A 15112-nucleotide genomic window follows, 5' to 3' on the forward strand; every position below is an offset into this window, starting at 1 on the left:
GGTGGGCTGTGCTGGCAACCATGGATGCTGCTGGGACTGCGCCTCCGAGCCTGGTCACCACGGTTGGGACTGGAACATCCCAGTCTGCTGCCTCCTTTGCGCAGAGCTGAGCCAAGAAACGGTCGAGGCGACGGTGAGTCAAAGGACGTTTATGTACAGTATGTACAAGGGCTTTACATGATTGGTACAAGGGCCTAGAGCTCAACGGACTAGCAAAGAGAAGTACGGCTGCCCTGGGCAAGCGTAGCTCCGGCGTGATGGCTCGTCTGCTCGCCGTTTGCTGCTCGGGCTCAGTGCGGCTCCGTTTTTATAGCCGCCGGTGACCGTTGCGGCAGCCAGCCTTCAAACCCTCCAATCAGGTCACCGCACTGGCCGCCGTTCAAATTAGACGAATGGTCGGGAGGGCCTCGGCCGTTGTAGGCTTGCAGACTGTAAACGGTGGCCGGCGAAGCGTCGTAGGAGCCTAGAGCCGACAGTGAGGAGGAGGAGGAAGGGTCTGCGCCGGCGAGCCAGGATGATTCATGCTGCCCGATGACATGCCCGATGAGACATGTCCGATGAGAGTCTGGGCTTGCTTTGCGCGACGGCGGGCGCACGGCGCTGGTTTCCAGAGAGGCCAGCGGAATGTGGATTCGAGCACAACAATGCTGAGGTCTATCTTTCGTGCCACCCGGGGTACGGCGGGTGACGGAGGTTGCGTAGCAGCGAGAGCTGCTGACATGAAGAGGCAGCACCTTCAAGTGCCGTCTCGCACGAGGTTCGTGCTAGAAGAGCCGCGCAGCAGCGAGACCGTACGAAGCGTCAGCGTGAAGCAGCCGCTGCCATGCGATAACTGACAATTTGCAAAATTCTGTAGATCAGCTTTGACGCGAAGATTTATTCAAAGAAAAAAACAACCTCGTTCAGACAGTGCCTTTTCACACCCTGCTCTGCACACAAGAAGAAAGAGCGCGTGGAGAGCACGTTTTTCTTTATTGTTATGTTTTTCAAAAACGCGGAGCAAGAATAGCCCCCGCATTGCTCTTTTCATTTATTCGGGATGAGCTATAGAAAGGCACTGGTGACTTGAAAGTACCACAGTAACGTTTCGACAAGCGCCCTCCACGGGCCATCCCGAAAGCAGGTGGCTACTGAGCCGTACGACCCGATGGAGGCGAAAGGCAGAAGGCTTCCGGGAGCTGTGCGATTGCAGTGCTCGTTAATCAACCCCACTGGCCCGAAATGAATCCGGAGCCGTCGATTACCCTCTTTCTCATAGCCCATGTGTTGCTTCGGGACGTTAAACCCGACAGTTTATTTCAGTTAGCGCCCGGGCTGCAGTATCGTCCAGATTAAGGGGCATCCCCCATGCGTTTCGAAAAACAACACTGTGGATTGGATTGGATTGTAAAACATTTGTTGCGTCGGTGGCAGGTTGCAGGAGACATGTACTAGATGGCCGCTAGCCCATGGCTGGCGGCTACCACATTGGCCCGCTCGATTGTCCGTACTTGAATCTTGGGGTCCGAGCTGACCAGAACGGCCCCCCACCGGTAGGGAGAAGGGAGCTGTATCAACTCCGCCGGAGGCGGATAATTTGCGCAGTTCCAGAGAAAGTGGTCGTATGTGGCCCTTTCACCACATTTATGGCAGTTTGGATCGTACTGGCCAGGGTACATGAGGGCAAGCACTGCCGGATTCAGAAGGGAGCGTGTTTGCAGTCGGCGCCAGGTAACTTCCTGCGCTTTTGTTAACGATTTGTGGGGAGGGGGATATGCGCGCCTCTCCAGACTAAAGTGGTGGGTGATGTCATGAAATAAGATTAACCCGTCCCTCCTGAAATTCGGGTCGGAGGGCGCGCTCACTGCCCGGCCGACGAGGGCTTGCGCGTGAGCCGCCTCGTTCCCCGGATTAGACGAGTGGGCCGGGACCCAGATCAATTCAACTTCTATAATCGGAAAGGGGGTGTTTTGAAGGATGTGGAGTGAGGCAGATGTGATACGACCCGTCGCAAAATTGCGAAAGGCCGTTTTGGAGTCGCTGAATATCAGCACGCGGGTTCGCTATAGCTAAGGCTCTTGCCGCTTCCTCCGCAGTCTCGGAGGAGGTGATTTCTATCGACGCGGGCGCCAACGGAGCGCCGTTTCCGTTCACCGCGAATCGAGCCCACGACCTCCGGATTGCGAGAAGGCACGCTATTTCAGAGCACGAAGGCTCGTTTTTTCAAGCTGAATAAAGGTGGACCTAGTGAATGCGTTGTGGTGTTTGACTTAGCGAAGTTCCTCCTAGTCAAAATTAGGAATTAGTCAACTCAGTAGGCGATGCGGACGGGACCCGATAACGCTGTGGCTTTCGACACTTAAAGTAGAATAAAACTATCCCAAAGCTTTTTAGTCCAATATTTATTTTATCCTGCTGGAAACGTTGTAGACTACGCTAGTATCATTTCATCGTCGTCAATCGTATCCTACTCCTAACTACACCCTTCGCGGTTCCATGATATCACACGCATCTTCGTATAAATATTTAGGTATTAGCCTAACACAGAATTTCTCTTGGTCCACCCACATAATGAACATAACCAACGAAGCTAACCGTGTTCTTGGATATCTAAAGCGTAACTTGCGTTTGGCACCTGCGTCCGCAAAACTGCCCGCCTATTCAATTCTTGTCCGTCCTAAACTTCAATATTCATGCTCAATCTAGGACCCCCAACAAATTAACCTAGCCAAAACCCTTGAGTACGTCCAGAGCCGCACGATAAGATTCGTATATTCTAATTATTCATATCATACGAGAGTAACAGCATTGAAAACAAAAGCTAACCTCCCCAGCCTTGAATGCCGTCGAAAAATAGCCAGACTCTGCCTTTTCCACAGGTTTAATCATTCTCCTTTGAGTCATTCCGTTATCACCCCTGCACACCGCCTTTCACTTCGCATTAGTCATCCGAAAGCTGTTCATACACCTCGAGCATCCACTTCTGCGCACCTAAAATCATTCGCCCAGACCGCAAGAGATTGGAACGACCTCCCCGCTGAAGCTTTCATCCATCCTGGCCTGGAATCCTTCAAATAATTCATCACTGACTTCTTTAAATGGTATGTTTGCCCGCCCCTAATGTAATGCCCCTAGTGGGCCTTTGAGGTACTAATAAATAAATAAATAAAAAAAAAACTGGCTGCTAGGTCGTGATTCACTGGGGTTTCCTCCGTGGCTGCGCGGAAGTCGCGTCGCGCTAAAAACCTACGCTGCTGGCGCGTGAGGAGAACAGGCACGAGGAATGCTCACGGTCCCAGGAAGCGGCACTTACCGCAGTTTGAAGCTCTCGGTGTAGTTCCTGGGGACGTAGATGACTCCCCAGGCGTCTTCTCTCCTGACGGCCGCGAAAGCCTCTTCCAGGGACGGATACGGCTTCTGCGAGGGTTCGTAGCGAATGGCGCCGCATTGCACATATAAGATCTGCCACTCCCGGAATTGCAAGCTCCATTTTCAATGCCCGCTAAGATGTCCCAGTTGGATCTCTAAACTGGTTGATCCAATTCAAACGGCACAACCAATTGGACTGCCCAACGGGGAGTGGAGAAACCAACTGGGTTACCCGATTGGATTCATGAGTAGAGTTAGCTGGCCTACTGGGCCCATTTATTTATTTATTGCAATACCTTCAGGGCCCCAGTGGGGCGTTGGAGAAGGGAGTGGATAAAAAAGTAAAGATAATGCAGAAAAATGAAAACAAGAAGTAAATGCAAAATGTAATGTAATACAGCAAAGAAAGAAAAAACGTAAGCTTGAACAAATTACAAATCAGATTAGGTAACGAAAAAGCCTAGTCAAACACATAGTTTTCCGCGCCATTTTTAAATAAACAGGTGTCAGAAATATCGGCAACGAAGGTGGGCAGGTAGTTCCAATCGCTCGCCGTCTTAGGTATAAACGAGTTAAAGTATGCATTGCTTCGGCAGTATGGAATGCGTACCTTGTGGCGATGATCCGTGCTAGGTGATATGAATGATGGTTCAGATAGATTTGATTCCGATCGGAAGAAATTGGACTCTAAGGTTCTTTTTTTGTCTGGGTGACTATGCCTTACAGGAGAACTGAGAACTATGCCTATGCCTTACTATGCCTTACAGGAGAACTGCTACAATCTAGCCATGTCCCGAAGCATGTTCTTTGCGTGTTTCATTATTTTAAAGGGTAGAGCCACCAGAATTTTTGTAGTGTGCTTATGCTTTGCAGTGATGCGCGTTACAATGGTAAACACGGATCACATCGTGGAATTAACCAGCGGTCAATAAACAAACTGCGTTTGAATTTCTCATCCCCTGCAGTTTCAGTCCCCTGTAATGTCACGCGCAATACAAAAGCTGCAATATATTAGCTGCTTTGTCGTTTTAATTCTCCCGAACGCTTAAGCTAAACTCGTCCAGAAGCTGGAACAATAAGTGAACAAAACGCAATTATAATGCAGCTTTTGTATGCTTCAAATCATCTCCTAGTGACACCACAACCCTCAATCGGATGCTGAAACAGAAACGTTTTAGCAGAAGTTCAGTTATAAATTATGTAGTGAGAATAGGAGAATTTAAGGTGGGGATCCACGTTTACAAATGTGTTACGCATCATTCGACACCAAGAATACTAAAAAAAAATTTGGTGCGTCTACCAGTTTAAAGGCGTAGAAGCACGAAAATTCTCGTGTGAGTCATAAGAGATTGAGAAACTTAAATCACAATGCGCAATTTTCCGACGTTAAGTGTCGTACTTATGATGGAATTTAATTTTTTCCATGCAGTTTCGGTTTCAGCGGTCGAGAGATGATTGGTTTGGTTTGGTTTATGGGGTTTAACGTCCCAAAGCGACTAAGGCTATGAGAGACGCCGTAGTGGAGGGCTCCGGAAATTTCGACCACCTGGGGTTTTTTAACGTGCACTGACATCGCACAGTACACGGGCCTCTAGAATTTCTCCTCCAAAGAAATTCTAGCCGCCGCGGCCGGGATCGAACCCGCTCCTTTTGGGTCAGCAGCCGAGCACCATAACCGCTGAGCCACCGCGGCGGCCGGTCGAGAGATGATAGTGACGGCATAATTTAAGTTAGCTCCAGATAACGTGATGCATAAATAATCTTAAATATGATAGCTCTTACTTCACTTGCTGCCATTCGGGCTCATGGAGCAGTTTAGTGTAAGAGTTTGAACGAATTGAAATGACAAAGCAATATTGCAGTTTTTGTATGCCTTCTCTTCGTCTCGTACTCACTCATGGCGTCGCAACCGCCATCTGGCCACTAAAACCGACAGTGAAACTACAGAGGAAAAAAAATTGATTAGAAATAATTTATTGCGGCGATGGTGAATTTCACGTGGTGGTCCATGTTTACTACTGTCGTATATGCATCATTCCAGAGTACACACTACAAGAAATTTGGTGCCTACGTACCCTGAAACGAGATCGTCGCCAAATGCTTACTTGCGTGTTTTCTTCTTCTAAGTTAACTCCAAGGCATTAGTATGCATAGATCACCCCGTGTTGTTTCAATACGACCGCTATATATTGTAGAATTGAATTTCTTCTTGATGTTTCGGTTTCGATTTTATCAACGAATGATGGCTAGTTGGCATGTAAGAAGTGTGTTAGGTCACGCGAGACATGAAAAAGGCTGCTAGGTAATCTTTGACACCTAGTTTTAATGCCCTACACTTCAGCCAGCCTAGTTCAAGAGCTAGAGTGACAACAAATGATGTATCAGCAGTTATAATGTAGTTTTTTTTTCATGCCTTAGTGACCTAAACACTTACACGTCCCAGCCATCGTTCAGTTGATGAAACCGAAATCGAAAAAGCATCAAGAGAGGCAATTATAAATTGTTTAGCTAGAGTAGTGGAATACCGCATGGTGATTTATGTATTTATTGTCTTACCTGTCATTACAGAAAACAGAACTTGCAACTGAAATGAGGTGTCCATAGTCATTCGAGCGCATCAAAGGGACCCATATCAGTGACACAAGCGGGCTTCCCGTTCGGTGGGTACCTTCACGATGATGTCGGCGTCGATGAATTCAAGGAAGAGGCGCGGGTACAGGCCCTGCGGGTCCTGGTTCACCACGCCCATGGCCAGGTCTGTCGGGTTGCCGCCCACGAACAGGCAGAAGACCACGCCCACGCAGGACGGCATCACCAGCTGGAACACGATGGTCCTGCGCGCAGCGCCAACCTGCTCTCACTCACTCACCCTGGCACAGCCACCCTGCGCCTCCGTTAACGAAGACTGGTCATGTGCCTCGGGCACTCCGAAATACCAGTTCGATATATGCACTGCGCACGACCCGCCACAGGCAAACGCCTTGGCTCACACGTCCATGGTGCGCCTCGATTTAGCCCCGTTGTCGGCGCACTGCGGGTGGCCTTGGAGCCAAAACCGAAAGGAGAACGAATTTTGGTGAAGCTTTCAGTCATGCGCTGCTGATCACGTGCTGCGCTACCGCCAGAGCAGCGCATGCGTCAACAACTTCGTCTCTAAAATGTGGTACGCCGGTTACTGCTGAGGCTGACCAAACTATATTGCGCATAAGCATACGGGATTGAAGAAAGTGCATGAGCTAGCGTTCCGCAGGCCGTGCAGAACTTTGGCGACGCAGGCCCATTCGATGGCCTTGGACTGAATGTCGGGGTCATCGCTGGATCTTCTTATCTCAAGCCTCTTTGGACGGATCAGGCCAAGAGTTCTGAGGGCAGCTTATGGACCTTGTACGGCCAGACCATACGGTCGAAGTTATCTTTCTCACGACAAAAGCGGCACATTGTTATCCTTATTTATGAATTCAGATATGTAGTTTCGGATGGGGAAGGTCCCTGTATGTAACATGTAACATGTACCAACTAGGCCCCAGCCGAAGTTTTATTGCACAACCTTCTCCTTAGCAGTATTCTTGTCTGCAGCTGTCTGTACATGACCTGAAGTTGTCTGGTCAGGTTCTTAAGGGGGGGGGGGGAGGGTTCTTCATAGTGATTTGAAATGTGCAGTGAGTTCGTGGTGTGATATGAGTGGCTCACCGAAAGGTTCAGGTTCCTGACTTTGTGCCACTGCCCAGCCGGCTAATTCTCGAGAGTGTTGGTGGGCAGCGACATTTCCCGGATTCCCTGCGTAAGCTAGTGGTCTATATTTGTTTATTATCTCTGTCAAGACGAGATTCTCTAATTTCTGTGAGTATTTGTGCGGCGGGACCGGAGACCATGTCCCTAGCGAAGTTGCTGATCGCCAACTTCGGGCAGCTTACTAATATTATGGTAGTAGCGTCAGTAAAGGCGATGGCCACGACGATGACCTCCTCCACCGCGACTAGCTGTCTAGAGATAGCAACCATCTCCGCCATAGCCAAACTGGCAGCATGGTTGACTGCCGGGGTGTGTAACTCCGCACACAGAGTACTTGTTCTGGTTCTCCGCGTTTTGTGCGGCGTTGACGCAGAGGACATCCTGCAGCCAGCTCGGGGTCTTGTGCAGGCTCTTAGCTCTTGCTTCTCTTCGGCCTTGGTGCGCGTGAGGGTTGATATTTCTTGGGAGAGATTTGATGGTGGTCCTCTTTCGGATGTGGCTTGGATAGGTTACGGGGAGCTCTTCTAGGGGTTCACCCGCAATCCCCAGCCTGTCAAGTATTCTCCTGCCGGTGGGAGTGCTAGACAGGCGCCTTGTGTGGGCAGTTTGTTGTGCTTCCTTGATTTTCTCGTTATGTATTGTGGACCCTGAGTTTGAGTAGGTCCTCGATGGGAGTCGACCGAACCAGCCTGTTTTGTAAGCCATTCTAATGATAACGTTGACTATTTTCACCCCGTCTCTTCCGAGTTTTAGGTAGGGGAGGTAATGTAATCCTGCTTATGATGAAAGCGCATATTACCTTGAAAAGGTCTTGCTCTTGCATGCCTCTTTTTCTGCTGGCAATTCTGTGTATTAGCCTGGCTGTTTTGTGGGCTACCAATTTGAGTTTGTTGATTAAAGGCCCGTAGAGCCCGAGTCCGTTTGCAGCCTGATCCCCAGGATGCCAATCTCCTGGACCTTTGCTACTTCCACGCCTTGTATAATGACTTTCGTCAAGGGCGCGTTTAATTTGTGCTTGTGGAAGACCATAACCTCCGATTTATCAGGGGAGCACTCGAGACCCGCTTTCCTGGCCTCTTCATCGATATGACGTCTGCGGCTGCTTGGGGAGCGGCCTCAATTGCGCCCCGAGAGCCCTCCGTTGCCCATACATGAATATCGTCTGCGTATGGGCTGTGCTGTAATCCTCGGGATTTTTAATCCACTCTATCCGGGATCTTGATTAGTAGAAGATTAAAGGGGAATGGAGGCAGGACAGCCACCTGAGGGGTGCGCCTGCTCCCCAGCTGTATTGCGCACCGGCTGTGCAGCTCATCGCACTAATCGCATTAAGAATTTAAGTCGCTTTAATCTGCAAGCAGGTCATCGAATGTTATAGAAAGGAGCACTTGCTTACGTACTAGTTAGCGTACAATAATCGCTACAGTCATAACACGTTGCTGAAAACCGGTCATAAATTCGTTCGCTGCAAAGCACAAGAATGAAAGCAAGGAATTATAAAAAGACATTAGTGAGCGAAACAATTTTAAAAGCTTACGAACGCAAGCTTGAGGTGCAATCCGTGCTGCTGTCCTCATGCGCGTAGACAGATAATCAACCGCGGAGGAGGAGAGGCGTCGGGCAGGTGAGGAGGCGGAGCCGCTGCCTGGATTTCCGCCCTAACTGCGAACAACGAGGCGGCCGCACCGAGGCCTTCTACCCCAGATCTCACGGCCGTCATTGCATATCACCACCCATAACCGAAGACAGAGAGGGCTATCCCAAGGACTGGAGAGATGAATTACTAGTTAAATCAGTACCAAACAACATGCATCCGGAACACAATCAAGTTAGAAGAGAAGCCAGAGCTAGAGCTACTCGTGAGCAAACTCAACTTCAGTCAGCACTACGAAGTCTGCAGCGACATGGCACGATCGTAGGTTCACGCATGGTTTGTCGCTTTTGAATGTATGGGCGTTCCTTGCCTCTTCCGAAATCCCCGCTGTTTTGTGGGGGCTAATCACGGCTTTGACGCTGAGCACTTAATTTTGTCATTCTCTATGTGCACCAGAGATTTCTTTATGTGCACCCATTAGGATGGGCGAGTAAAATAAGAATAACATTCCTTCCCAGCACTGCTTAAAGCACAGCGGGCTAATTTCTGTGACAAACGGAAACGTGTTGGCTCCGTGTTTATGCATTACTACAGGTAAGGACCTTGGCGAGTTTGCCATCATTCATCGAGATAGCAGCGCCGCACTCGCCGGAAGTTACTCCGGTTGTCGCGCGTTTTGTAGCGAAAGCTACAATAGGCTAGCAGAAGCGCATTTCGCGGTGCCGGCCAAAGGCCACTACTGCGCATGCGCCGTTCCCAAGGCGACCAGTTGCGCTAGATCCACACGTTAAACCATAGGTGTGCGCCGTCGCTCCGCCGCAGCCGCCGCGCCGCACTGCGCGTGCGCAGAGTCGCATCGCGCAGTTGGGACATAAGCCGGAAGCGATGCGCTCGCTCCTCAGACGCGCACCATGGAAGAAGAAGAGCGGCCGTGTTCGTCACGACAGGGTGCGTGAAATTGAGTCTTCCGATCCAGAAGTCGTCGCATGGCACAAGGCTGGCTGACAGCGTGAAAACGAGGCGAGAAAGGATAAGCGGGCGGCCGAGACGCCCGAAGAACGACAGGCACGTGTCGCGGAGAGACGCCGCCAAGCTGCTGAACGACAGCGACGGCGTGTCACTACCGAAATGTCCGTAGACGAAATTGCTTCCGCTACGTATATCCTGGCCTAGCTGAGCTAAGCCACTGCCAATTAGATTTGTAGTGTTTGTTGCCGCTAACATATTGCCGCAACGCATTACTGGCGCCGCCTAGTAGTCGCGCTCAGGAGGCTGGCACGCGCTCTTCTTCGCCCGAGAGCTCGCTCGCTAGTCGGTTAGCCGGCCGGGCCGTTTCCTCTGGCGCTTGGACGTTGTGGCAAATACAAACCTGCCTACCTGCTTCTGTGACATTTTGGTGGAGGTGCTGGGTACATCCCATGTCCGAAGAGCTTTTGGGTGCCTCCGAAGCCCCGCTACACACCGTGGACACACCTGTGCACAAGGCCAGCCGCCGCTTGAGAGGCTTAGCTCCCGAGTGTGGTCCCCTTCTTTCCTTACCGCGAACCATGACGACTACAGAGGCAAGCCAGCCCGTTCACCTTCCAGTAAGTGCCCAGCCGCTGTTCTTCCATGCTCCGCGTATGCCCACGCCGTTCTATGGCGACAAATTTGAGGATGTTGAGGACTGGTTGACCAACTACGACCGGGTCGCTGCGTTTAATGCGTGGGACGATCAGCGAAAGTTGCGGAACATTTATTTTTCACTTGAAGACGCCGCCAAGATGTGGTTCGAAAACCACGAGGCTACCATCACCACCTGGCAAGATTGCCGGCAAAAGCTGCTCAGCACATTCGGCAACGACGCAAGAAAAGAGATGGCTGAACTGGCTCTACAGTCCCGAGCGCAGCGGGCCCAATGAGAGCGTCGCCATGTTTTTAGAAGAAATGACTCGGCTTTTCAACCGCGCGGATCCGTCCATGTCGGAGGCAAAGAAGGTGCGCCATCTTATGCGTGGCGTTAAAGAACAGATCTTCGTCGGCCTTGTACGTGACCCTCCATGTACTGTGGCTGATTTTAAGAAGGAGGCGACAAGTATGGAGCGTGCCCTACAACAGCGATTCGCACAATTTGATCGTTCTGCGAACATCACTGCTGTGGACTTCCGCTTGCCGATGAACGACAACGAGAGTGGCGCCCTTCTCGAGCTTGTCCGAAGCATCGTACGTGAAGAACTGCAAAAGCTGCCCTTTCTCGAGCAACACCCGCGTGTTGGAGGCATCTCGGATGTTATACGTGAAGAGCTCCGGCAAGCAGTGCCATCAATGCCATCCCCCCAGCCGCCTGCGCCGCACGTCATGTCCTACAGCGACGCGTTGCGTACCCCAGCGCCAGCACCGCCGGCACCCTACAGGCCCGCTCCTCTCGTCCGTCCTGCACCCCGACATCCAGCTCCGGCTGATGCGCCCTACACCCGACCGCCCGTTCGCAAAGCACACGTGTGGCGTACGCCGAACAATCTACCTCTGTGCTTCCACTGCGGCGAAGCCGGACACATACTGCGCCACTGTCCATACCGCCGGATGGGCTTGCGCGGATTCTCACCGGATGCCCCTCGGCCGCGCTATGGTGAACGACCTCGGGACATCGACCAGTACCTCAGCGCCAACGTCTCACCTGCGTCATCACCGGGACGCCAGTCCAGGTCGCCATCGCCGCGACAGTTTTCCCCCAACCGGCGTACTTCCTTCAGGCAGTCCCCAAGTCCGCGCCGGGAGAACTGAGGACGGCGACTCTCGGAGGTAGAGCCGCCGTCGATGAGCACTACGACCAACATCCTCCATTCGCCGATTCGATCAAACATTCCGACCTCCGACCCCCCGCACCGACCAGCAGTCCGACCACTTTCCGACGATCGCCGCAGTTTTCCTCCGACGCCCCCAATCGACACACCGAACGACCATCGAGTCCGACGACCTCCCGACGATCACAGAAGCTTACCTTCGACACCGCACTTCGACGCACTGAACGACCCGTCAGTCCGACGATCCGTGATACGGCGCACTTTGTCGACGGTGAGCTTCTTTCCGCTGAGATACCGATCGCCGTTGACAACCACCATAAGACTGCCCTTGTAGATACCGGCGCTGATTTTTGCGTTATGAGTCGTAGCCTTGCTACAATCCTACGCAAAGTCCTGACTCCTTGGCACGGCGCGCCGATAAGGACAGCCGGAGGGCATGTGCTGACGCCGCTAGGAGTGTGCTCCGCCCGAGTCGAGATTCGCCACGTAACTTTCTCTTGTTGCTTTGCTGTGCTGGCGGAGTGCTCCAAGGACCTGATCCTCGGTCTTGATTTTCTTCGAGAAAACGGCGCAATCATCGACCTCCGTGACCTCATGGTGACTTTTTCGACCCAGCGCGCAGTTTCCGACGACTACACAGCCGACAAGCCAGTTTTCCGGGTATGCGATGATCATGTCACACTACCTCCACGCACCAGCAAGTTTGTTACAGTGCACTGCGACAACCCTCCCGCCCTTCAAGGCCTCGCGGAAATGAATGTGAATTTATTGTTGCGCCTACAAGTCTGCGTCACTCGTGGGGTCTTTTCCTTGAGTCATAACCGAACTGAACTGCTTTTAACGAACTTTAGCGCCGAATACCGCCATTTACCGCAAGGGGCAGCCATCGCCTACTTTGATGAAGTCGGCGAGCCCTCCGCCCACTGCGCCCTATCGTTGCTCACCGAGAACCCTCCCGAGAGCACTGCCCATACAGTTCGAACTGACGTGAATCCTGCTTTGCCTTTTGACCGGAAACGCCGCCTTCAAGCAATTCTTGACTCTTACCATGACTGCTTTGCCGTCACGTCCAAGGTGGGACAGACGTCAGTAGCAAAGCATCGCATTATAGCTGACCCCACCGAACGCCCTATCCGCCAACACCCCTACCGAGCGTCGACTAAGGAACGCGAGGCTATTCGGGCGCAAGTTGATGAAATGCTTCCCGATGATGTGATCCAACCGTCCACAAGCCCATGGGCCTCGCCTGTTGTGCTGGTCGCTAAAAAGGATGGAACACTCAGATTCTGCGTCGACTACAGGAGGCTCAACAAAATTTCAAAAAAAGACGTCTACCCACTGCCTCGAATCGACGACTCGTTCGACCGACTCCGCCATTCCCGATACTTTTCATCGCTCGATCTACGCAGTGGCTATTGGCAGATCGAAGTCGATGAACGTGATCGTGAAAAGACGGCGTTCATTACTCCTGACGGCCTCTACGAATTTAAGGTGCTTCCCTTTGGTTTGTGCTCCGCCCCCGCGACCTTCCAAAGAATGATGGACACTGTCCTAGCCGGCCTCAAATGGCAGACGTGCCTCGTCTACCTTGACGACGTCGTCATTTTCTCTGCGACTTACGACGAGCATCTCAAGCGCTTGACGGCCGTCCTAAATGCCATCCGCGCGGCCGGCCTCTCACTAAAACCGGAAAAATGCCACTTTGCATTCCAAAAGCTGAACTTTCTGGGCCATGTCGTCAGCGCTGAGGTTATTAGCCCTGATCCAGAGAAGACGGCTGCCGTAGCTGCTTTCCCGACTCCTACTGATAAAAGTTCGGTTCGACGGTTTTTGGGCCTCTGTGCATATTACAGACGCTTTGTCCATGACTTCTCCCGGATAGCCGAACCACTGACTCGTCTGACAAAGGACGACCAACCTTTAATCTGGGCCGACGAGCAGCAAAGGGCTTTCGAGGAGCTTCGCACACGCCTTCAAACAACGCCCATACTTGGCCACTTCGACGAGGAGGCGGATACAGCATTGCATACCGATGCCAGTAACGTTGGCCTCGGAGCAGTTCTCGTTCAGTGGCAAGATGGTGCTGAGCGGGTCATTGCTTACGCCAGTCGCACCCTCTCTCGTGCCGAGGCGAATTATTCTACTACCGAAAAGGAGTGCCTTGCAATTGTCTGGGCGGTGACAAAATTTCGGCCGTATTTGTATGGTCGGCCGTTTAGAGTGGTCAGTGATCACCACTCTCTCTGCTGGCTAGCCAACCTTAAAGATCCTTCTGGCCGCTTAGCCCGCTGGAGTCTCCGCTTGCAGGAGTTCGACGTCACTATTGTGTACAAGTCCGGCAAGAAACACAGTGACGCTGACTGTCTATCCCGAGCCCCTATCCCGTGTTCTTCACCTGAAACAGATGACTCCGTTTTTCTCGGCGCTCTCATGACGCCTGATCTCGCTCAACAACAGCGAGATGACACCGAACTGCGGCCCCTCATCGATTACCTCGAGGGAACCGCCTTATCGCCACCTCGCCTTTTTACGCGTGGCCTGTCGTCGTTCTGCTTGCGGGACGGCGTCCTTTACAAGAAAAACTACGCTTCCACAGACATTCAGTACCTGCTGGTGGTCCCAACGTCGCTTCGTCCCGACGTTTTGCAGGCATGCCACGACGAGCTTTCTTCCGGCCATCTCGGTTTCTCACGGTCCCTGGCTCGCGTACGACAAAAATACTACTGGCCCAAGCTTGCTGCTATTGTCCGGCGCTATGTTAAGACGTGCCGTGATTGCCAACGTCGGAAGACGCCGCCTGTCAAGCCGGCCGGTCTGCTGCAGCCTATTGGTCCTCCTCGAGTCCCCTTTCACCAAGTCGGTATGGACTTGCTCGGGCCGTTTCCTACGTCATCTTTGGGCAACCGCTACATTATAGTCGCCACTGATTATCTCACCCGTTATTGTGAAACCAAAGCTCTTCCCAGCGGCACTTCTACTGATATTGCGAACTTTTTCATCTTTAACCTAGTCCTCCGTCATGGTGCCCCTGCGGTCGTTTTAACTGACAGAGGCACTGCATTTACTTCAGCTCTCACCCAGTTATGCGGCTCAGTGGCACTTGTCATCGCAGAACAACAGCTTACCATCCTCAGACGAATGGCCTTACTGAGCGACTCAATAAGACCATCGCCGATATGCTTTCAATGTACGTCGACGAAGACCATAAGAACTGGGACCGTATGCAACATTTGCGTATGATACCGCAGTCCAGGAAACGACCCGCTTCAGCCCGTTTCGTTTGGTGTACGGTCGCGAAGCCGTTACCATGCTGGATGCAATGTTACTGCCCTATGTCGCCCTTCCATCAGTTGCCGGCGCTGCCCAATTCGTCCAGCACGCTGAGGCCGCCCGTGAGCTCGCTCGAACGAGACTCCGGACGCAGCAAGTTAAAGACGCTCAACGCTATAACCTTCGTCACAGGGAGGTAATTTACAACCCTGGCGATAAAGTCTGGGTGTGGGTTCCTGTTCGCCAGAGGGGTCGCTCCGAGAAGCTTCTGCGCCGCTACTTCGGCCCGTACGAAGTGCTGCGCAAACTCAGCTACGTCACCTACGAAGTGATTCCGCAAGGAACTGTTCGTACGTCCCGCCGGCAAACAACAGCGAATAAGAGG

At 52.1% G+C, this 15112-nt stretch overlaps 1 protein-coding gene across 1 annotated transcript in view; it reads right to left on the reverse strand.

The window, feature by feature from the left end:
• LOC149345125 (uncharacterized) overlaps positions 1-15112 on the reverse strand; it is a 108802-nt gene that overhangs the window by 48881 nt on the left and 44809 nt on the right. Inside the window, exons 8-9 of the mRNA XM_089547373.1 lie at positions 6017-6182; positions 3293-3396 (exon numbers count right to left, since the gene is read on the reverse strand). Coding sequence (XP_089403499.1) covers positions 3293-3396; positions 6017-6182 — 270 coding nt within the window. The remainder of the gene's footprint in view (positions 1-3292; positions 3397-6016; positions 6183-15112) is intronic.

Source organism: Amblyomma mixtum, chromosome 5 (genome assembly GCF_055824585.1).
Source record: "Amblyomma mixtum isolate Tamu chromosome 5, ASM5582458v1, whole genome shotgun sequence".
In the NCBI taxonomy this organism is placed as follows: domain Eukaryota; kingdom Metazoa; phylum Arthropoda; class Arachnida; order Ixodida; family Ixodidae; genus Amblyomma; species Amblyomma mixtum.